Source organism: Dermacentor albipictus, chromosome 4, assembly GCF_038994185.2.
Source record: "Dermacentor albipictus isolate Rhodes 1998 colony chromosome 4, USDA_Dalb.pri_finalv2, whole genome shotgun sequence".
Taxonomy (NCBI): Eukaryota; Metazoa; Arthropoda; class Arachnida; order Ixodida; family Ixodidae; genus Dermacentor; species Dermacentor albipictus.
The window spans coordinates 139839296-139862480 of NC_091824.1; the positions used below are offsets into that span (position 1 = coordinate 139839296).

The following is a 23185-nucleotide window of genomic DNA, read 5'->3' on the forward strand; positions in this document are numbered from 1 at the left end:
GAGTGGCCAAGAATTTGGTCCTTAATGAGCAAGCGCGAGAAAACTTACCTTCCTAAGAAAGTCGGGATACTATACACCGAGTACAAGAATCGAGCCGAAACGAATCTCCTCCAGGATGAGGAGATTAACTCTTTTCTGTGCGGTAATGTTTAGTTCGACGTGGAAGTGATGGTTGTGAAATGCGTATGTATAAAAGTCGCACTTGCTGTTTCAATAAACCAACGGCTGGAAGTAGCGCAACGTCCTTCGTGTTCATGTAGCATAATTTTCGCTCCAAATAAATCAAGTTTCATAAAGATAAGAAAAGCTACCGCGCAGTCTTGCAGGGGCAGTTCAGGGAAACATTCCTGCATAGTGCTTATAAACATGGCTATATTAAATCTCTTTCAAGATGTTTTTAAGCATCCGGGGAGACACTTGCCTACACGAGATTCCGTTATTAGCTTTGAACGTGCGCAACTGTGGACGATGTGCAAAGGTTTATCATTTGTAAACGTTCATAATTATTATTTACACACCGTGAATGGTGTGCAAAATCATAATTGTCATGTTAGCTCATCAGCCATCACTTTCAACGCGCGCAGAGTTGTAATCCATCCATCTCTCCGTCCGTCCGTCCGGTCCCGCTTTGTCCTGTCCAATCCCATCCATCCATCCATCCATCCATCCATCGCCTTAATCTTTCTTTTTTTCCTTTTTCTTTACTGGTTTTGCCCACTTCGTCTGACTCCCAGACTAGTTAATTTCTTTCAACAATACTTACTTATTAATGGTGTGCGAATATTCGAAAAGTTCGAATATTATGTTTTAATATTCGTGTTCTATACGAAAATATAACTTCGAAAATGTGCGAATATCCGGTTGTATACGAATATCCGAATCAAATCAAATATAATGGTGGCTGTGCGGGAGCAGCCACGGTTCATATGATTTGTTTCTATCTATTCTCTATTCTAAGGATATTTGGGCGATATCATGCTGAATTTTGTGATAATATCGTGCTGTTAGCGAAATTTCGCCTGTAAAGCGCACTTAGCCATTGGATGGCTAACTTTGCGGAAAAGCAGGTTTCCCAGTAGCAATTCATGGGTTTACGAAAATCAAGTTTGCACTTCTTTCTTTCTTCCTTTCTTTCTTTCTTTCTTTCTTTCTTTCTTTCTTTCTTTCTTTCTTTCTTTCTTTCTTTCTTTCTTTCTTTCTTTCTTTCTTTTTTCCTTTTTTCCTTCTTTTCCTTTCTTTCTTTCTTTCTTTCTTTCTTTTTTTCAGTGTCACTTTCAACTCTGACCTTATTGCTTGACAGCAAGTGTGGCGACTGACTACTTGCTCAGGGTCAAGCACCTCCGAGCTTACGGGCATTTGATGCGGTATAATAAGCAACAGGCTGGCGAGGACAGCTATTGGGAATTACCAAGTATCCTAAGTTAACATGAGCCAAATACACAATGTTTTAGTATACCAGTGGACTAGTGCCGTTTCTTTAACGTTGATTATGGTAATTGCAATGTTCCAACCCAACAAATTAACACAACTTATTAATAGATGCATGTGCGTATGATTATTGGATATTCGATTCGATATTCAAAGCAGAGTATTCGTATTCGATTATTATTTTATTCATATTCGCAAATTTTGATATTCGCAACTCCGTGTTACATATGCAGTTAACCTTCTGTGAATTAAAACCGTTAAGAGGCCACGAAATAAATGGGTGATCTTGCTTTTCTGGGAGCGATGTAGCTGATTTGCGACACATTATTTGAAGTCATCATCGCCGTCGTGGGCACAGCTCAGCACGCCCAGCCAGGTGCGATTTCATTTTGAACAAAAGAAGACTCAAACACAAATTTGACTTTTGCTTTCTTTTGTTTTAACTCTAATGCAAATCTCAGTTCTATTTCGTTTATCACGTAGCCCTGGCTTCTCTTTCTTTTCTTTACCTCGTCCCTTTCCACCTTTGAATCGCTTCTCTCTTTCCTTATAGTAGACTGACTGTTAAACAACACGGTCATCCCTATTTCGTTTCGCCCGCGCAGAGTAGCAGGCTAAAACAGTGTACTTCAGGCCGATTTGTCTGCATTCCATATCATTAATGTTGTTTTTCTTTTCTTTCTCAACACGTTCTACTTCATTGTCGTATATTCTATTCATTGTCATATATAGCCAATAATAAATACATACCGATATCATCAATCATTTGTCGCTTTAATAGATTTATTATTACTCTTACTATTAAAGTTTCGCATCCATCCATGCATACTCTTACTATGACCCTGCATCTTATTTCTCGACCATCCGCTTCTCGGCCAATCAATCCCTAGTAGTAAATGTCTGCCATTGTCTGGGGTCATTTTCGTCAACAACAACAACAACAACACCAAGACGAGCAAGTGACCACGAGCCCGTCTCGCGATTCGTGGCCCGAGCGTTCCAATCCTGGAGCGGGGCACAACAATGGCCGACGCCGTTCGCGAGACGGCAGCGGCGACCGACCGGCGACCACCTCTCGGCTGCGTCACGGCGTCCTTCGGCCCCGTCCCCCTGGACTACGTGTGCTTATCGGCGCTGCTGGGCACCGCGGTCGGCGTGACCGTGTGGGTGCTGCGACACACGCGCGACCTCGGCTCGGGCGACGCGTCTCCGCCGCCGGAGGCTTTCTGCTGCAACCAGCTCGTGTTCGAGTTGTCCCTGCGCGCCAACCGCACCGTTGACCCTTGCAGCAACTTCCTGGACTACACCTGCTATTACCGAGACGCACTCGAAGGCGCCAAGCAAGAGCAGCTCCTCACACAGGTAACGCCGCGTGCCTCCAAAAGAAAAAGAAATCAATACACGTAGATACAACGCAACGTTGGAGTCTGAATGACGCGAAACTTGTTTGATTTAGCAAGGTAGCATCAGCGGCGGACGAGACGACCTCGTCGCCTGTTGCTATTAGCTGTCTGCGTCGCGAGGACAATGTCAATGTGTGACGCGCCGTGACGGGAGGAAATTGAAAAGAAAATTAAGAAGAAAAAAATGTGTGCCGAGCCGGTTGAAATCGCTGTGCCTTGTGCTGGAGCTACAGTCCCCCCAAGCATCGCATTCTTTCAGACCAACTGTCTCCAAACTGCATGATGCGAAATAGAATGAATAAATGAATTAGAGGTGTACCATAGAGAAGCACGACACGTATCTAAATTACGTTTGAGGCTTTACGTTCCTTGAGTCACAGTGGCACATCCATTCTGGAGGATTAACCAAGAATGGGTGCATGTTCAGTTGCACATTCCCATTGCCGAAGTTGTCCGTTCGGGCATATAGTCAGTGGCACATACTCAGTGACCCAAATAATCTACTAAGCCAGACACCATACAGCGGCAGGTTGTCTACTCAGGCACATGCATACCCAGTGCCCCTAGTTGGTTATTTGTAATCACGAATGTAGCAAAGCCAAGGCGAAGAGACAAAGAAAGGTTTGCTTAATAAGAATATGAACAAAGGAAATCGCAGTTCTGCACATAGTGAGAAACGGTGATAGCGATCATTTGCTCGCTTAAAGAGACGCGCAGCTGTCAATCCGCATTTTCAAACAATTACTACAGGGTACCCTGCGCTAGTGTCCATGGTAGCTGCAAGGGAAGTGGTTGAGCCAGAATATGATTGATGGACAGTACGTCGGTTCTTCTGAACTTTGTCTTTCTGGCTACAAACGCCACTTCTGGGCATTCAAACACCTTTCAATCCCTTTAATATCCCTTTCATATCAATATCGCTTTCAGTTGCTCATTTCAGCTGCTCATTTTCTTGGATGACTGAAGTTGTGTTACTCTGGTGGCTCTAAAGATTACTTTCGTACATATTTTGGACGCTGCCGTAAGCAAGCTACTAGACCTATAATTATTAGATCCTGTAACCTCTCCATTCTCGTGAATTATTATTCTAGCATTCTTACAAGTTTCTTTACTCAAAAGACACCAAATATGAATTAATGTAACATAATATCAGTCGATAAGAATGATGACGCCATACATAGATGTACAAATTCGAGAGGATCGGTGCGCGTTCGATTTCACATGAGAAACGCTTCTGTGTATCCTTTAATGCTCGAGTTCAAAGCACCCTTAAGCAAAGCGGTTCTAAGTAAATGGCGAAGAGTAAAGGCGAGAGCGGCTAAATGCGAGAGTAAAGGCGAGAGTAAATAAAGCTTTTGATCGTGTAAGTCACTCCTACTAATTTATCTTCTGGAGCATGCCAATGTTGGCTCCGTTGTGCTTGAAGACCTTAGGCTTTGCTACACATGTTGTACTACTCGTTTAGTGATTAATGGCCATCTCTCCGAACCCATTTCTATTTTCTCATCCGTTAATTAAGGATGCCCGATGTGCCCACTGCTATTCGCCCTTTACCTGGAACCGCTATGCTTAAGCGTAATTCAGTCGAGTTACATCCTTGGCTTCAATATACTGGGTAATGATGTAAAAGTCTTAGCTTATGCAGATGATCTATCGTTCTTCTGCACGGATAACACCAGTGTTGAAAAGGTAGTATCGACAATAAAGGAATTTGGCAGCGTATCAGGAGCACCAATGAACTCCTCGAAAAGTTCAGCTGCACCGACGCCATCCTATTTTGGGATGTCCTGAACCACAGCCGATGCGTTGATGAAACAGGATATTCAGACAGGTTAAGCATCGAAACGCAGGTGCGGCAGTATAAAAGCGACTCGCCCTTTGTGTACGCTGTGCGGGGAGAGTCTAACGCTGAGTGTACTGGCAACCATAAGCGAGCGCGAAAAGAAATCTGCCCGAGAATTCCTAGGGTGATTTGAACTGAGGCACTACGCGACGTATACGTGTAGCGAGCTCAAACGGGGCACCCAAGACGACAGAGAAGGACAATTTCTCTGTCGCTTAGCGTGTCCCGTTTGAGCTACACATCGCTTCAGTTAAGTTCGTAATCTCATCGTAACGGAAGAAACTTAGGTACTATCGACCAGCAAAATCTGGCAGTCTATCAATGACTTGCACGTTTAATGTGTATCGCTCGCATCGGGCGCGCGAACGAGGAGCATGGCTCTTCACATTCCAGCTTTTAAATTTCATTCAATATTCTCACGAAGATGCATAATGCTGCTTTGCATGTGCACGAACGAACACGAACAGACAGTGCACTAACTTCGAACTATTCACAATTTATAGACAATAATGTTTTTGCCGAAACACTCCACGACACGGACGAAAACAGCGGAGCGCATGGGGAGTAACTGTTGTCGTTCGTCCTCCCGTTGCACTCTTTCCGACCGGGGACAAAACACTTACTCTCCGAAATTTGCACACGACACGCACATTCATGCAGCTACTCCCTTGAGGGACGAAAGCGCCCTTTTTAGGACTAATAAACTGCCCAGTTACTCCTGTTTTCCCTGAGATTTTTATTAGAGTGTATACCAGTCCACTTGCGATCCGCAGCGACTCAGCGATTGCATTTTCTCCGCTTGCAGGTGGTGCATCCGACTCTACAAGGTATTCTGCAAATGCCGGCAAGCGATGTGCTACGTGTCTACTACCTCAGCTGCCTAAAGGTTTTTTCGAAGGGAACGTCGAACACTGAGGGAGCCGTCAACGCTGTCGCCGACATGTTCTCTAGCTGGGACGGCGGAGCCGAGTTTCGAGTAGTCGACATCGCCGGTATATTAGAGATCAAGTTCGGAGTGTCGCTCGCTTTTACCCTCCTACTCGACCTTAAAGCCGATGGGTGCGCCTGCGTGGCCGAGCTTCACCGAGGGAGTGAAATCGCGGGGGACTTTTGGAACGCAGAAGACGAAGAAACGCGTGCCGCCGTCGAGCGTTCGCTTCTGTCGCTCGGCGAACGCTTCGGAGTTAAACTGACGCGCAGAGATATTGTAGAGTTCCAACTGCTGCTGTCTCAGGCGAACCAGAAACACGATGAGACGGAGCCGCTGACCGGTGGATTCGACGTGCTCGGCCAGCTCTTCCCGAGAGCATCGCTCGATAAGTGGCGGCTTCACGTGGACGACGTCTGCTCATGCCGCTGCAGCGACAACATGGCCGTCACGGTCAACGACGCGAGTGCCATCCGGACACTCTTCGACATACTGGAAGCACCGCGCTTTCACGCACATTCAGCAACGCACCTCATCGTCGAAACCGCGGTTGCCCTGTTCGAAAGAGAGTTCCTGTTGGACAGCGTCCCGGGAAGAGCCACCGCGCTATGGACCGATTTCTGCGACTCGTTCACCGGTGGTCTCTTCGAGCTGTGGGAGCTGGTGTTCCAGCAGCAGCTCACCAACAAGGAAAAGGACGACGCACTCCGCTCTCTCTACGACTCCATCTCCGGAGCGGTCATCGCGGACGCCACCGACATATTCGCGAGTCCTGAAGACGCCAAGGAAGCAAGCGCCTTGATCTCACGACTGCGGTTGCTCTTGCCCACGCAGGCGTCGCACTGGTACAAGATTTTCCTGCCGAACCTGACGGAAGACTATTGCGCAAACGTCATCGCCATCGGAGCGTTCCGGCGAAAGATCGCCCTACATGACTTCGACCACGTTGTCGGCTGGATGTGGTTGTCGCACACGGTAGACGACATGCAAGCGAAGCGTCGGGGCGACCTCATCGCAGTCTCGCCCGCCATGTATGCAAATATGAGGTTCGAAGCTCTGCAAGAAACCTATGTCAACGCGGCTCTTGTGGGCGTCCAGATTGCCAGTATCCTATGGCAGGCCCTGTTCAGGCACCGCGGTTGGAGCAACGCGGTTTCTCAACAGCTCGATCGACACGCTCAATGCATCGGCGATCACGTGGAACACGAGGACCCCACCTATGTCCAGTACCCGCTGCTGTCGCTGCGGTCGACACTGCGTGCAGTGGCGGGCGCAGGATGGCACCGGCCGGTCAAAATGTGGGGCTTGTGGAAGCTGTCGCCGAGCCAGCTCTTCTACATGCTGTTCTATAGGCAGTACGTGTGTATCAACAGTATCCACGACAAGCTTTACGAGGAGCGGGCCCGGAGCACACATTTAATGCGGCGTGTGCTGGACTTCTGCAAAGCGTTTCAGTGTCATCCACTGCCGATAGATGCCGCGGCAGGGTGCATGCACGACCGGTCGATCTCAATCCTGCCCGCGTGACGACGTGTAAGCTCAGCCCGCAACATAGGACACGGCGCTGTATGGACATTCGCAGGTACCCTATACTCGCGTCATTTGAACGCTTCGGTACCAGTTCATTGTTTGCGGCTGGAGCATATGGTTCAGGTGGAAATACAAGACTTGAAAAAAAGTGCTAGACCAAAACGAGGAAGTTATAATGTAGGTCACTGCTTGAGGCAAATGACATCGCGATTATTGAGCTTTCCCTGCACATTTCCTATGAGACTGGAGAGGATGGAGAGTATCTATATATATATATATATATATATATATATATATATATATATATATATATATATATATATATATATATATATATATATATATATATAAAATATGCCACATATATACCGCATGTAACCAAAACTCTTTGGCTACGTGAAAAGCGAAGACCTGCATCGACCCAGCGGCAATGCGCACAGATTTTCTCTTTATTGATTTAATTGCTTTTTTAATTCGCGATAACCACTGGATATGCTTAAAGCAAACTGGAGCGAACAAGATCGACTCGGTACGTAGACAGGCTAGAGATTTATTAGCTTAGCTAATTGCGTGGCACAACTTATCACCGACTTCTTTTCTGAGTCCATCATGTTTCCTCGGGGGCGCGCCGGAAGTCTTCTTTCGCGCACAGTTTAGTGCACGAAACTTTACGTGCAAATATCTCGTGTTTGTAAATGACAGCACTATCACGTCTCAAGTGCGCATGGACAGAACTCGCCTCCAGCTCTTTATTCTGAAGCCTTTTGAACTGGCGACATCGATTCCCTACTTAGGCAGTGTGCTTTCACAAAGAGTACGACTAGCAAAATGCACCACAACCACCGGACAAAAAAAGTAAGCAATGGTAGTGCTCGGGAACGATAGGCAAATTATTGTGGATGATGCCAATAACCCCTCATCTTGGCGCAGACGTTCAGTACGAGATTAGAAGATCGGTTACGTTCTTGACTACTACTTTTGGCAGTTGAGGCTGGATGTCCCTTGACAACTGTATGGTTATGTATATTGGATTTACTTTCCCTTTTCACTTTTTTTTGTACCTTCCTGCCTACGGTATAAGACGCCCTATATGCTGGCCGGGAATGCAGAGGCGGCTGCAGTATGGTCGCACAAGCATGCCACTACTCCTTCCGTCCTGCCTCTGTCGTATGATCTGCAGTGTTTTCAAAATTTTGTATGAATAGCGCTTAATGATTTGTTTTAGGCTTTTCGGATTTTTATTCGTGCATAACTAGTAGTACCTTGCAATGCGATGTCTGCAAGCGAGCGCAGAACACCAATTTAATATATCATAGATGTGGGCTGACAGCACATTTACTTGTCAATTTTGTTCGTTTGTTTTCACCTGCTTCACGCAGCAGCACCTACTGAATAGAGCACTCGCAAGGCACAGTGGCACTGTGCAGCTTAACCGTGTTTTAGCTTACCGAAGTACTGCACGTTTACTGCATCAGATCGGTTAAGTCTTGCACGGGAATTGCAAGAGCGGGCTGGTTTTACGCAAGACTGTGCTCTTAAGTGTATAAAAGAATTACATATTGCTGTACATACTTGGCGTGACTGTAAAGCAATACGATATTATAGTAAAATGCCCCATTTTTAGAGCTTGTTTACGATTGTTGTATACACACCGATAAATCTAAAGACGAAACATTTCTTTGCCGACAGCGACGGCAAGAATTCGCTTGCAGTGTCTATACAATTTCTATCGCAGTATAATATGAAACACGTGCTCCAGATCTCTCATGTTCGATATAATGCATGGGAACACAAGGGCGATGGGTTACAGTGGCCTCATTGTGCGTGCATAGCAAACATAGCAAACAATGCATATACGAAATGATTCGGCACCTACACCCTGACACACTGGACACATTCCAATCCCTTTTCAATACCATGTGGGCGGCGGGGTATATTCCACCGTCCTGGAAAGAAGCTTTAGTCATCGCTGTTCTTAAACAAGGGAAAGCCCCAGCAGCTACAGGCCAAAAGCGCTTGCAAGCTGTCTGTGCAAATTTTTCGAAGAAATGCTCATTCATTATTAAAATGATAATGATTATTATGAAAAAATGCTTATTCAGCTTCCTAAATAGTGAGTGAGTGACGAAACTTTGTTCTGAACGCCTGCAGAACGGTTAGCCTTCCCCTGTTAGGGAGGCGTTACCGTGACGCGGCCATGACGTCTTCGCAGCGTGTGGCGCCTCTACTTCGGCCGCGGCCGCACTATTACCTTTGGTCGACCGCGCCTGCCCCTCTTTTGGGGTGGCAGCCTCCCTCCGGTTTCACTCGGTCGTTGCCTTTCGAGGGCCGCCGAGATCTGCTGGACGGCCTGTGTTTGGACATCTTGGTCATAGCATATCGTTGCGGCCTCGAGCCGCGGCGGGATCGTTGTTATTGTTGCAGCTTCATGCGGATTTTTAGCACAGTCCCAAAGGATGTGAGCTGCAGTGGCTCTTTCCTTTCGGCACACACAACGCAGATCACTTTCATAAACACTTGGACACACGTGCCTCATCAGCACCGGGGTGAATAACGACCCCGTTTGAAGTTGTCGGTATAAAACCACCTCCTTACGGGTCAAGCCCGGATGAGGTGGCGGCATAGTCCTTCACTCTAGTCGGTACCATTTCACAATTTCATTGTAGGAAGTCATTTTCTCCTTGGTTCCCCACAACCACGACGGGTCGGCTGTAGTAGCAGCGGCACTGTTGGTTAGTCCTCGCGCCGCCGCGTTCGCCATCTCGTTGTGCTGAGCGTTGCCGCGATCCGACACATCACTGCCCATGTGGGCCGGAAACCACTTTATCACCACACACCGACTTTCACTCGCGAGATCGACCACACGCAACACAAGCGCGGCTTCATCACACACCCTTGCTCTGGCGTAATTTTTCACTGCCGTCCTAGAATCACAGAGCACAGTCGTGCACTCGGGGTCGGCGATGGCCAAAGCAATGGCCACCTCCTCGGCTTGATGCGCCCCTCGAGTCCGCATACTCGCCGCTGTTCTAGTTGCACCGGTCGATGCCCCGACGACTGCAGCGGCGAATGCCTTTCTGTCATGTGGATACTCTGCCGCGTCCACAAACATGGCACCCCTGTCTTTGGCATGGAGATCGATGAGCGCCTTGGCCCTCGCCGCCCGCCGCTCTTTGTGGAACTCAGGGTTCATATTTCTTGGTACCGGACATACCCGTAGCCGTCTACTAATTGCGTCCGGTACAGGCACCTCTGTATTTTCGAGTCCAATTCCCTTTGGTCCCAGGCCTAGGTCACGCAGCACTTGTCTGCCCGTTGTTGCTTCTGATAGCCGCGCGAGCTGAGCGGTCCTCTGCGCCTCGGCGATTTCCTCCAGGGTGTTATGCACTCCCAAGGCCAGGAACTTGTCGGTGCTTGTGCAGTCGAGAAGTCCGAGTGCAGCCTTGTACGCTTTGCGTATGAGCGCATTGATCTTATTGCGTTCGCACTGCCTCCAGTTGTGGAAAGCAGCAACGTATCTAATGTGGCTTATAGCGAAGGATTCCACTAGCCGGGTGAGGCTTTCTTCCTTCATGCCTGCTGTTCTGTGCGACACCCTCTTAATGAGGCGGATGGCCGTGGTGACTTTGGCCGCCAGACGGTTGACCGTCTCGCCATTGACTCGTTTGCGCTCAATCAGCATCCCCAGCACTCGGATCTTCTCTACAGCCGGGATCATGTGACCACCGCTCGTCTTGATCTTTATTGTGTCTTGCTCTCTCGCAGGCTCGTTGCCTTTCGTCTTCCTAGCTGTCCTTTTCGGAGGAACCACCAACAGCTCAGACTTGCTTGGGGAGCAGACGAGCCCAGACCCGTCCAGCTGCTCCTCGATAGCGTCAACCGCCTCTTGCAATGTATTCTCGATGTGTCCGTCGCTTCCTCCTGGGACCGAGAGCGTTATGTCGTCGGCATAGATGGTGTGTCGGACCCGCGCGACTCGTGAGAGGCGCTCGGCCACCCCTATCATTACAAGGTTGAAAAGCAATGGCGAGATGACTGAGCCCTGGGGGGTCCCGACACTGCCGAGCTTCTTCTTTTGGAGCCGCAGGTCACCGGCGATGATTTCAGTAGTCCGCTCCGTCAAAAAATCCTTGATGTACGCATAAGTTCTCTTGTCCATGTTTAGCCGTGACACCTGGGCCAGAATCGCAGAGTGTCTTACTTTGTCAAAAGCGCTCTGCAGGTCCAAACCCAAGATGGCTCGCTTGTCTTTCGTGTTGGTAGTGTCATCGAGGATGTAATTTTTCAGTTGTATCATGGCGTCCTGAGTTCCGAGCTTGTTTTGGAACCCGATGATGGTGTTTGGGTAGAGCCCCGAATCTTCCAGGTACCTCTGCCACCTGTTCATGAGTACATGCTCCAACGCTTTGCCCACACAGGACGTAAGCGAGATCGGCCGGAGGTTCTCAATGTTGGGTGGCTTGCCCGGCTTTGGAATCAAGATGGTCTTGGCTGCTTTCCACAGCCGAGGTAATGATCCGGCTCGCCAGCAAGTGTTGAAGTATGCCGTGAGGTTCTCTATCGCCGCTTCGTTAAGATTTTTCAGCGCTCTGTTCGTAACGCGGTCGGGACCAGCGGCGGAGTTGCTGTTGAGATCGTGCAGGGCAACCCGTACTTCCCATACTTCAATGTCTCGATCTAGCCACTCGTTTGCTTCGCCTAGGTAGTCCGGGTGCGTGTCTGTGGGAGTGACCGGGAGGTACTTGTCGTCGAGGCGTTTCTTCACTTCGCCTTCCCCGTGCTCGTTCAGCGCCCTGTGGATGATCTTGGCCAAGTTGTGGTGCTGGTGAGACTTGGTCGTGGTCGCATCCAAAAGATGCCTCACCATACTCCACGTCTTGCCGCAGTGCATCTGGCCGTCCGCTGCGTTACAAACGTCATTCCATTGCTGTGTGCATAGCACTCGGCTGTGGGACTCGATCTCGCGGTTGAGTTCGGCGACCTTCTTGCGTAGCTTTCTGTTTGTCCTCTGCGTCTTCCACCTTGACAGGATGGACTGCTTGGCTTCGATGATGTGGGCGAGGCGGCTGTAGACCCTGCGGACACGCTCGTCCGTCTCGACTTACTTGGTGGCCTTTTCTACCTTGTTTACAATCTCGGTGGACCACTTCTCAATGTCCGTTATTTCGGTTTGCTTCTCGGGTAACAATCCTCGAAACACGTCCCAGTCAGTAAATCTATGTTTCCGAAGGCTTCTGCCAACTTCGTCGGTACCACCGAGCGGGACAGCGACCTCCACAATGTAATGGTCACTTCCCAATTCGTGGCCCGTGTTGCGCCATTCAAAGTCCGCCATACCACCGCCATTACTCCTGACGAAAGTGAGATCGGGCGTTGTGTCTCGGGTGATCGAGTTGCCGATTCTTGTAAGGTATGCTGGGTCGGTAATTAGATTTAGTCCCAAGTCGGTAGCATCTTGCATTAGGTCCCTGCCCTTTGCCAATGTTTTGGGGTAACCCCAGGCTTGATTCGGCGCGTTGAAGTCCCTGCAGATTACCAGCCTGTTGTCGGGCCACGCGACGTTGCACGCTTTGTGTAACAGTGCCTTGAATTTCTGCTTTCCGTGTGAAGGGCTACTGTACACGTTTACCAGAAAAGAGCTTTCCTTCTGCTTTTTCCCGGTAACCACCTCTACCATGGTGTGCTCGATTGGGCTTTTGCTCAATAACTCGTGCTCAACGTACGTGATGCCTTTTCTCACCAAGGTGCAAACTCCCCTGCCGCTACTGCCGGCCGCGGTCCGGAAGCTTGGTAGGCTGGCGTGGGACCGGTAACCTGAGAGCTTTACTTCCTCAATGAGGGTCTCTTGCAACATGATAATATCTGGCTTTCTTGATACTTGTTCTAAGTGTTGCTGAAGTGCAGCCTTTTTCCCAGCAAAACCGTTGCAATTCCAATGCAAGACCAGGAGGCCTTTCACTGCTGTTGTGGTTGCGGTGGTTGATGTCCTATCCATGTTTGCTGAAAGTTAGCCATTTGCGTTGCCAAATTCTGTACTGTCGTCGTTAATTGCTGGCACGTCTGTTCAATTGCTATGAAACGGTCGGTAATTGTCTTGGTGAATGTCGTGCGAATATACTCTTCAAAATGGGTGAGCCTATCTTAAAGAGCGGAGACTCAGCGATAGGGTAGACAACCTAAATAGTCACAACAAAATAGACCCCCTTCAATGCCGTTTCCGAGAGGGAAGATCGACAATAGACCACCTTGTGCGCATTGAGGCAAACATTAGAGATGCATTCATTCATAAGCAGTTTTTCCTTTCAGTATTTCTAGACCTAGAGAAAGCGTACCACACGACATGACGATTTGGGATCCTCCGCGATCTTTCCGCCATGAGTGTCCGTGGGAACTTGTTAAACGCAATTGAAAGCTACCTGTCTAACCGCACTTCTCTCGTAAAATTTGGTAACCCTTTATCTAAATAATTCACCCAAGAAACTGGTGTTCCGCAAGGGGGCGCACTTGGCTGCACACTATTTATTGTAAAAATGAACAGCCTGCATACAGTCGTTCCACGCGCAATGTCTTATTCCGTTTATGTTGACGATGTACAAGTAAGTTTCAAATCATGCAATATTGCTATTTGCGAACAAGTACAGCTTGGTATAAACAAATTATCTAAATGAGCGGATGAGAACGGCTTCAAAATAAACACCCAAAAAGGTACCTGCGTGCTATTCTGAAACAAGAGACGGGTAGCACCACTGCATAGTATTAGCATCAAAGGGACACCAACTCTCTGTGAGCAGCCAACATAAAGTCCTGGGAATCACTTTAGACTAAAAGCTCACATTTATTCCCCATATTGAAAACCTGAAAATAAAATGTCTGAAAACAATGAACTTTTTAAAGCTGCTGTCACACGCTACATGGGGTAGTGATCGAAAGTGCCTTCTGAACTTATACAACAGTCTTTTCCGCTCCCGCCTTGTTATTTTTGTAATCCCCTAAGTCCCCGAAAGACATAACAAGGGGGGGGGAGGGGGGTATACAATTCACACATGATATGCCAGCACAATAAAAACAGCTGCAGACAACAATCAAGCACGGAACAATACTTTATAATTCTGCAACACCAAGTGCGTTAAAAATTCTACAAGCAAGGCCTCGGAGAAGATAACCTCGTGAGATTGGTACATGCGTCCGTAATGTGTCGGTTCACTTACGTCGCGGCCATGCACAACTGGCAAAGATCGGAGCGGATAAGCTCAATGCAGCGAGCTTTCCACCTCCCCATATACACTCCCACGGAACGCTTACTTCAACTTGGCATGCATAACACACTAGAGGAAATAGCGGAAGCACAGGAGTGGGCCCAGTTCGTCAGGCTATCTACCACACAAGCTGGAAGACACATCTTACATGAGCTGGGCGTTCCCCCCCAGAGTAATCAAAACAAAGTTCCGCAGCATCCCTCGAGAGCAGCGGGACCGCACCACTGTCGGCCGATCCCACGAAACGTCCATCCAGAACACAACGTGGGAAGACGTCTCCTCCTCCTCTCGTGGAGGAGGAGGAGGAGGAGGAGCTTTATTATTGCAGAAACCATTGCGCGGTTTATTCCTGGGTGGTTCCCTCTGACAGGGCTCCACTGGCGATCGCGGCTCGCCGGGCCTGGTCAAGGGTCGCCAGTTGGCTTCCCAGGTCCAGTTCGGAGAGTCTCGCCTCAAAGACCACGTAGTGAGTGTGTGTGTTGTGACTCGTGGTGAAATTACGACGCCTGGACGGTCGGTACATTCGTGTGTTATGTGCGCGAGTGTCGCTGTGTGGTTGCTACACCAGGGATACGTCCGGGACGTATAACTGTCTGGGGAGATTGTGTGTAGACGAGACAAGTGTGGGTATGTGTTGGGTAGCTTTGAGTGGGGAAGAGTATTGCGTTCTTCCGAGACGTTGGTCCTGTAGTATTTGTTGACCTGCCGTTAATAACTCGTGGGTCGCTCGTGGGTCTGTCGGGGGTTGAAGAACGGTGTGGTCTCCTGGAAAACGCTCGTGAACGGGCTTCGAACAGTTTCGTAGACGCAGCGCGCTACGCCGACGGACAGGCCTTCGCTGTAGTTAGCGTAAACCATGAAAGGTAAATAGCGAAGCAATCTCGATTCGGATGACGTCCTCTGAAATCGCAGAGCAGGCTGCAATAGCGATGGCCTTATGTGACGACAAGAGGACATCACTCTACAGTGACTCGATATCAGCTGTTGGGGCGTTTGTCAAAGGAACCAAATCCGAGCTGGCCCTAGGGATATTAGAAAGCAAAGAGATCAAGCCACACACATTTATCTGGTTTCCAGTCCACATGGGACATATCGAGGGTGCCCCGCCCAACATCAATGAGTCGGCACACGGAGCTGCGCGAGGGATCGTCGACCGCATAGCTACCGGGCAGCGTGACGCCGGGGGTACTGACAATCGGGACTCTCCTTCCCCGTACACTGAAATTACTAAGAACTTTTACATGGCTCGGAGGATCTACCCCCTCCCACATTGCAAACTCCATAGACCTCAGGCTTTGACACTAAGGCTTCTACAAACGGGGGCATACCCAAACCATTCAACACAGTACGAGCCATTCAACACAGTACGAGGCGACCGGGCGGGAAGATTCTGAGCTTCATTACGTTCATCTTCGAGCAACCCTGCACGACTTAACCTCTTTTTCTTCCATAGCTACTTATGAACTCTTATTTATTTATATATTTATTATAAATATATCGCCGCCTCTTGGTTCACTCCCTATTTGTGGGTATGCGGCAAAGCCTGAAAATCATCATCATCCTCATTAACAACATCGTACATTTTACTGTCAACCGAGCCGCAAGAAGAAGCGACCACGAGCTGCCCTCGCAAATAGCGCCACGAGCGATTCTCTCGCAAGGACGGCGCCGAGGGATGACCGACACCGACCCTGGACCAGCGCTGCGGACGCAGGCCCACGCTGAACACCCGCGCGGCGGCTACAAGACGCTATTCGGCCCCGTTCCGCCGGAGTTCGTGTGCTGGGCGGCGATCCTGGCCACCGCGCTAGGCCTAACCTTGTGGGCGCTGCGCCACGCGCTCCAGCGCGAAACGGACGAGCCATCTCCACTGCCGTCGACGCCGGGCTTCTGCTGCGAGAAACTCGTCGTCGAGATGTACCGGGGCGCCAACCGCACCGTGGACGCATGCAACAACTTCCTGGACCACGCCTGCTATCACCCAGATGGACTCGCTGAAGCCAACACTGAGCTATTCCATGCGGAGGTATGCGTGCGCTGCATAATATTAGAGAACGTCAGCCGGCAGAGTAGCTCGAAAGAAAAACAGTTGCAGTTTCGAAGCACCGATTGCGAGGATAGTAGTTTTCCTGGCCGTTAGGCTTGTAGACATTCGCTTACTAACTAAATTAACAAAGATTGAATGTGTAAGCGTGACCGACCGAGGACGCAGGAAGAAACAGACACAGCGCTGTATTTGTGTGTCTGCTGCTTTCTACGTCCTTGTTCAGTCGCGCTTGCACACTCAGACCAACTAGCCCGTCAACGTGTTTTAACTAAATTAGTAAGCGCATTGTCACGCGCGCGCAGTTAAACATGAACACATCTCCCTCGATGAGCGCGGAAATTCGCTGTCGAAATGCTGGATTGAGGAATCACGGCAGCAGCAAACGAATTGACCTTCGAGCAGCTCTCGCTTCAACGCGAACGAAACGTCGAAAGCACAGTGCGTACGAAGCTACCGGCACTACGCGCACTCTGCAAACATCGCAGATCGTTTTTAAGATGAGGGCCTTGCGGGCGCGCACTTTGTCCACGTCGCAGATTGCTTTCAAGACACACGAGCGCCGGCAAGGCGTCCCTACGGCGTCCGCCATTCGCGTGCCCAACTCCGTAGTAGACGCCGCGGCTGCCTTCGCTCTGTACGAAACAGCGGGCGAGGAGGACATCGAGGCACCCTAGCAGTCGCCCGAGACGCTTCCGGCCGGCGTTTCTTGCTCCCGCACGCGAGATTGAATCGCGTTCGCCGGGTCACCATCGAAGACTTCCACTCGGACATACAGCATACGGAGCAGGGCGACGGTTTTAGAGCTCATGGACTTTATGCCGAACATCACGGCGGTGGCGATGCCAGAAATGCACCTGGAGTGTCCATATAATTTCTATCGCAAGAAAATGTGGCCGGCAGTTCACAGAAATTATCTATTCATGCGCGGGTAGTTTCTTGCAACTGAGCGCGCAGTTCGTGAAAATCGGCACAAGTAAATGCAAACAGCGTGGCATTATTTGGTATACTTTGGCAGCGACTCAGGCACCAAAGCAAGAATCCAAACACGTCCGTGCGTTGGGGATTCGTCGAGGCCTCCGCGTGCCGACGGTGTACGACGATCTTCAATGCGTACACCCCGCGGCACGCTCCGGGCTCGGTAGCCCGAACCATCGGAACGCCCTGGATCCGGCTGTGGTACTGCGCCGCCCACTTTATTGTATATCAGGTGCTCTCCGGAGGCTTGCGTGTGCCGATATTTTTATTTTCACATGCCAAATGATCTAATAGGATCAAATCACACTAGGTAAAAAGCACATCGGTTAGACCTAGGGGCACTTATAAACAAGCTGGTCGGTACCTACCCAGCTCTTCTTGGCGGCCGGCAGAGTAACTGCAACGTAATAAAAGTGCCTTGCCTTTGTGCACGACCGACGCTTTCCGGAGAAATATAACGTATGACGTCTTTATAAAATACATTCACATCGCATATTTAGGACGCCTATTCACGTCTCTGAGATACCTTTTACGTGTGTCTAACGCTTCGCTGCTCTCAGGGTGTTGATGGATGCGCTATGACTTTGTAGCAGCAATGCGATAATGTTTCGAAATAACAAACTGCTGTCGCTTGAAGCAAAGGCAGTGCAATATACTTTGAGGTTCCACGGAAGGCTCTTTAGCATGGCAGTCCACCATGTATCATTGTCCAAAAAGTACTTTTGCTGTTTCATTTCGGCTGCTTAACAATGCTGGAAAGCATTTATACTGTTATTCGTAGTGAAATGCGTCCTCAGGGTACAGTTTCGAATTCTGCTTGTGTTGCAATTATAACGCTATACAAATTTCGTACTAACTGTGGAACGCCGATGTCACATGACGGACGCTTCCACCAGCATTTGCTTAAGATTGTTCCGCAGCGACTCAGCGATAGCATTCGCTCTGCTTGCAGGTCTTGTATCCGACACTGCAGGGAACCTTACGAACGCCTGGAAGCGACGTCCTACACGCTTACTACCTCAGCTGCTTATTTGTTCTCGTAAAGGGACTGTCACCCACAAAGAAAGCCGTCAACGATGTCGCCGACATGTTCTCCAGATGGAGTGGCACAAACGATTTTCGAGTAGTCGACACCGCCGGTATACTGGAGATCAAGTACGGAATATCACTCACTTTCCGCCTAAAAGTGAACCTTAAGACTAACAAAGGGCTCTTCAACGCGATAGTCTACCAAACGCCTCATTTTGGACAGTTTGTGAACATCCGGTGGAAACCGACTAGCACCCTCATCGACCACTCAATATCGGTCGTCAGCCAGCGCCTTGGAGTTAACGTGACGCGCAAAAGCTTCTCGGATTTACGACTCCGGCTGTACCACGCGAGCCTGGTGACCGATAAAACAGAACCATTACATGGCGGGTTTGACGTGCTCGGCCAGCTATTCCCGAGAGCATCACTCGATGAGTGGCGGCTTCACATGAACGACGTCTGCTCGTACCGCTGCAGCGACACCATGATGGTCACGGTAAATCACGCGAGTGTCATCCGGACGGTCTTCGACTTACTCGACTCACCATATTTCCATGCGACATCACTAGCCTTCCTCATCGCCGGAACCACGGCTGCCCTTTTCGAAACAGGGTTCCTGTTAGACAGCACAGCGGAAAAAGGCACAGCGCTATGGACCGAGTTCTGTGACACCGACACCAGTCACCTCTTCGAATTGTGGGACCTGGTATCAGTGCACCAGTTCACGAACCAAGAGAGAGACGACGCACTCCGCTCCCTCTACGACTCCATCTCCGCGGCAGTCATCGCGGACGCTACCGACATATTCGCGAGCCCCGAAGACGCCAAGGAGGCGCATGCCTTGATCTCACGACTGCGGTTGCTCTTGCCCGCGCAGCTGTCGCACTGGTACCAGATCTTCCTGCCGAACCTGACGGAGGACTATTGCGCCAACGTCATCGCCGTCCGAGCTTTTCAGCGGAAGACGCTGCTGCACGCCGACGCCCGCGGTCTCAGTGATCTGAGTTGGACTCGCTTAAGGGACTTGGATGCGTACGCATTACTCCTGGAGGACGCCATCGTGGTATCACCCATCCTGTACGCAGATATCAGGGCCGAACCCCACCGCGAGACATACATCACTGCGGCGCTGGTGGGTGTCCAGCTGGCCTCTACTCTCTGGCAGGCCATCTTCGAGCACCCAGGCTGGAGCAAGGCGGTTTTGGAAGTGCTTAACGGTCACATGGACTGTATAGTGGGTCAAGTCGGCCGCGAGGATCCCACCGAGTTACCTTACCCGGTGGTGTCGCTGCGCTCAACGGTGCGCGCCGTGGCGGGCGCCGGGTGGCACAGGGTAGTCAGAATGTGGAGCTTGTGGTACATTTCGCCCAGCCAATTCTTCTACATGCTATTCTACGTGCGATACGTGTGCTTCAGGCACGAGCAGCTCAAGCAGCTGTCACGCAGCACGAACTTTATGCGGCGCTTGCCCGACTTCTGCGCAGCGTTTCAATGCCAGACGCTGCCGCGGGTGGCGAATTGCATACACGATGTGAGGGTCGCGCCTGTCGCCGTCTGATGGCGGCATTTGTCGCCTTCGTCCAGCATACACATGCGCAGTTAGTCATTTAGTGCGGGCTACCGCACTGACTTCACACACAATAGAATATTCACTTCACTTCTTTATTGTTTGTTTCACGGATTCTCTCCATGTAGGGGGCAGAGGTAAAGGCAATATGCCTGACAGAACCTCTGCGCCCCTACAGTTCAAGGCAGCATGACATGTCATTCACAAGCATATTTGCTAAACAAATCTTTACCACACGGCACACAGCAACAAAAATTGCAATTATTCAGAATACATGTCAACAAAGGATTACTTTTGCTTCAATGTGACAGATTTCGAGAAACCAGAAGATACATAAGCAATAAGTATTATATAACAATAAAATTGGCTTACATCAGAAATCAACAAAGAAAAGAAAACCATAGAAACACTGGCCCGAAAATAAATAGCATATACAGTAAATAGGTCAGCACATAGAAACATTTCAGAAAAAAAACGAAGGTTTAGATTGATGCACAATGTAAATGCCGAAACAATGGCAAATATTATTTACAAGTGCTGACCAGGTTAACGTTTTCTCTTCCTCGGTAGCGCTCTGAGTAAGCTGCTGGGTTCGTGTCCCCGAAGCACTTAACGCGTACCTTCTCCAGGAGTTCGAGTCTGGTCCCTCGAACTGGTGGGTGAGCCGGTAAATGGTTTTGTTTTCTGCCTTGGTCGGATCTATGAGAGCCTTGAGGTTATGCCACGTCCTCGCTGTGTTCAAAGTTCCGTTGAGGGAGTCACTGAATTGCTGCCAATTTTGCCTTGCCAATTGCGCCGCGTACTTCTCTGCTTTCGCTGTGACTTCTGCGATCTTTATCTTTAGCTTCCTGTTGTATTTTTGTTTCTTCCACTTCTTGGTGAGCCCGCGTTTAGCTTCCCACAGCTTGAGCAGTCTGGCGTCTACGTCGGGCGTCTGCGTCGTTCCCGCGATTTCTCTGGTGTACTTGCGCTGTTTTTCATTGAGCATCTTTCCCCACTCTTCTATCGATTAGATCTCGTCCTTGGCGAGATTCTTATCGCATGCCTCTCGAAAAGCGCTACAGTCCGTAATTTTTGCCGATCCCAGCTGACGCCTTAGCCTGTCAGAAGTTACTGGCGCCTTGAGTATGTAGTGGTCACTACCCAGGTTCTCTCACGCGAGAAGAGGTCTACGCAGAGATTCGAAACACAACCAGAAACACGGCCGCGGGTGCAGACAAAATCAATAACGCACTAACCCGCAAACTCAGCTAAGAGTTAGTCGCAGAATTAACCGACTTTCTCAACAAACACTGGGAAGCTGAGACCGTCCCCGAGGAGTGGGAGCATGCGGAGGTAGTCGTGATCCCTAACCCGGGCAAGAAACTGCAAATTGAGAACCTCAGCCCGATCTCGCTCACATCGTGCCTGGCAAAACTGCACGAACGAGTGGTGACGCTGAGACTACAACAGTACATGGAGGACAACGAACTGTATCGCCACAACATGTTCGGCTTCAGAACAAAATTATCGACCCAAGACGCACTGCTTCAAATCAAAGAAGAAGTACTCGGGAGCGTCCCCGGGAGCGGGGAGAATATAATAATGGCATTGGATATCAAGCGGGCTTTTCACAATGTAAGCCACGAGGCTATCCTCACGGGCATGAACGACCTGAACTGCGGGAGGAGAGTCTACGGCCACGTCAAAACCTTCCTTTCAAACAGAACAGCAACGACTGGCATGGGAGAGCTACGATCAGAGAAGTTCCTTACTCAAAACAAAGGGACGCCTCAAGGGTCGGTCATCTCCCCCCCCCCCCCCCGCTTTTCAACATAGCCATGATTGGCTTGGCAAAACAGCTGTCAATCCGCATTTTCAAACAATTACTACAGGGTACCCTGCGCTAGTGTCCGTGGGAGCTGCAAGGGAAGTGGTTGAGCCAGAATATGATTGATGGACAGTACGTCGGTTCGTCTGAACTTTCTCTTTCTGTCTACAAACGCCCCTTCTGGGCTTTCAAACACCTTTTAATCCCTTTAATATCCCTTTCATATCAATATCGCTTTCAATAGCTGCTCATTTTCTTGGTTGACTGAAGTTAAGTGTTACTCTGATGGCTCTAAAGATTACTTTCTTACATATTTTGAGCGCTGCCGTAAGCAAGCTACTATACCTATAATTATTCGATTCTGTAACCTCTCCATTCTCGCGAATTATTATTCTAGCATTCTTCCAAGTTTCTTCACTCAAATGACACCAAAAATGAATTAATGTCAACATAATATCAGTCGATAAAAGTGAAGACGCCATACATAGATGTACAAATTCGAGAGGATCGGTGCGCGTTCGACTTCACATGAGAAACGCTTCTGTGTATCCTTTAATGCTCGAGTTGCAAAGCACGCTTAAGCAAAGCGGTTCTAAGTATATGGCGAAGAGTAAAGGCGAGAGCGGCTAAATGCGAGAGTAAAGGCGAGAGTAAATAAAGCTTTTGATCATGTCAGTCACTCCTACTTATTTTCTCTTCTGGAGCATGCCAATGTTGGCTCCGTTGTGCTTAAAGACCTTAGGCTTTGCTACACATGTTGTACTACTCGTTTAGTGATTAATGGCCATCTCTCCGAACCCATTTCTATTTGCTCATCCGTTAATTAAGGATGCCCGATGTCCCCACTGCTATTCGCCCTTTACCTGGAACCGCTATGCTTAAGCGTAATTCAGTCGAGTTACATCCTTGGCTTCAACATACTGGGTAATGATGTAAAAGTCTTAGCTTATGCAGATGATCTATCGTTCTTCTGCACGGATAACACCAGTGTTGAAAAGGTACTATCGACAATAAAGGAATTCGGCAGCGTATCAGGAGCACCAATGAAATCCTCGAAAACTTTAGCTGCACCGACGCCATCCTATTTTGGGATGTCCTGAACCACAGCCGATCCGTTGAAGAAACAGGATATTCAGACAGGTTAAGCATCGAAACGCAGGTGCGGCAGTATAAAAGCGACTCACCCTTTGTGTACGCTCTGCGGGGAGAGTCTAACGCTGAGTGTAATGGCAACCATAAGCGAGCGCGAAAAGAAATCGGCCCGAGAATTCCTAGGGTGATTTGAACTGAGGCACTACGCGACGTATACGTGTAGCGAGCTCAAACGGGGCACCCAAGACAACAGAGAAGGACAATTTCTCTGTGGCTT

At 49.3% G+C, this 23185-nt stretch overlaps 3 protein-coding genes and 1 pseudogene across 4 annotated transcripts in view; 2 read left to right on the forward strand and 2 right to left on the reverse strand.

The window, feature by feature from the left end:
- Nucleotides 1-23185, reverse strand: part of LOC139059353 (methanethiol oxidase-like) — a 423146-nt gene that overhangs the window by 125218 nt on the left and 274743 nt on the right. The window lies entirely within an intron of this gene.
- LOC139059713 (uncharacterized) lies at nt 2345-7384 on the forward strand. The gene is made up of 2 exons (XM_070538148.1): nt 2345-2790; nt 5480-7384. Exons 1-2 carry the CDS (start codon nt 2452-2454, stop codon nt 7127-7129), a joined length of 1989 nt encoding a protein of 662 aa, XP_070394249.1. The 5' UTR covers nt 2345-2451; the 3' UTR covers nt 7130-7384.
- Nucleotides 9447-12986, reverse strand: LOC135914827 (uncharacterized; annotated as a pseudogene).
- Nucleotides 16006-20104, forward strand: LOC139059714 (uncharacterized). Its single transcript, XM_070538149.1, has 2 exons — nt 16006-16414; nt 18363-20104. The coding sequence occupies exons 1-2, from the start codon at nt 16064-16066 to the stop codon at nt 19995-19997; spliced, it is 1986 nt and encodes a 661-aa protein (XP_070394250.1). The 5' UTR covers nt 16006-16063; the 3' UTR covers nt 19998-20104.

Bases quoted from the DNA above. Each gene is read 5' to 3' on its own strand.
- LOC139059713 (XM_070538148.1), top strand. From the start codon at position 2,452: ATGGCCGACGCCGTTCGCGAGACGGCAGCGGCGACCGACCGGCGACCA. The intron at 2,791-5,479 runs GTAACGCCGCGT...CTCCGCTTGCAG, and splicing joins AAGAGCAGCTCCTCACACAG to GTGGTGCATCCGACTCTACA.
- LOC139059714 (XM_070538149.1), top strand. From the start codon at position 16,064: ATGACCGACACCGACCCTGGACCAGCGCTGCGGACGCAGGCCCACGCT. The intron at 16,415-18,362 runs GTATGCGTGCGC...CTCTGCTTGCAG, and splicing joins CTGAGCTATTCCATGCGGAG to GTCTTGTATCCGACACTGCA.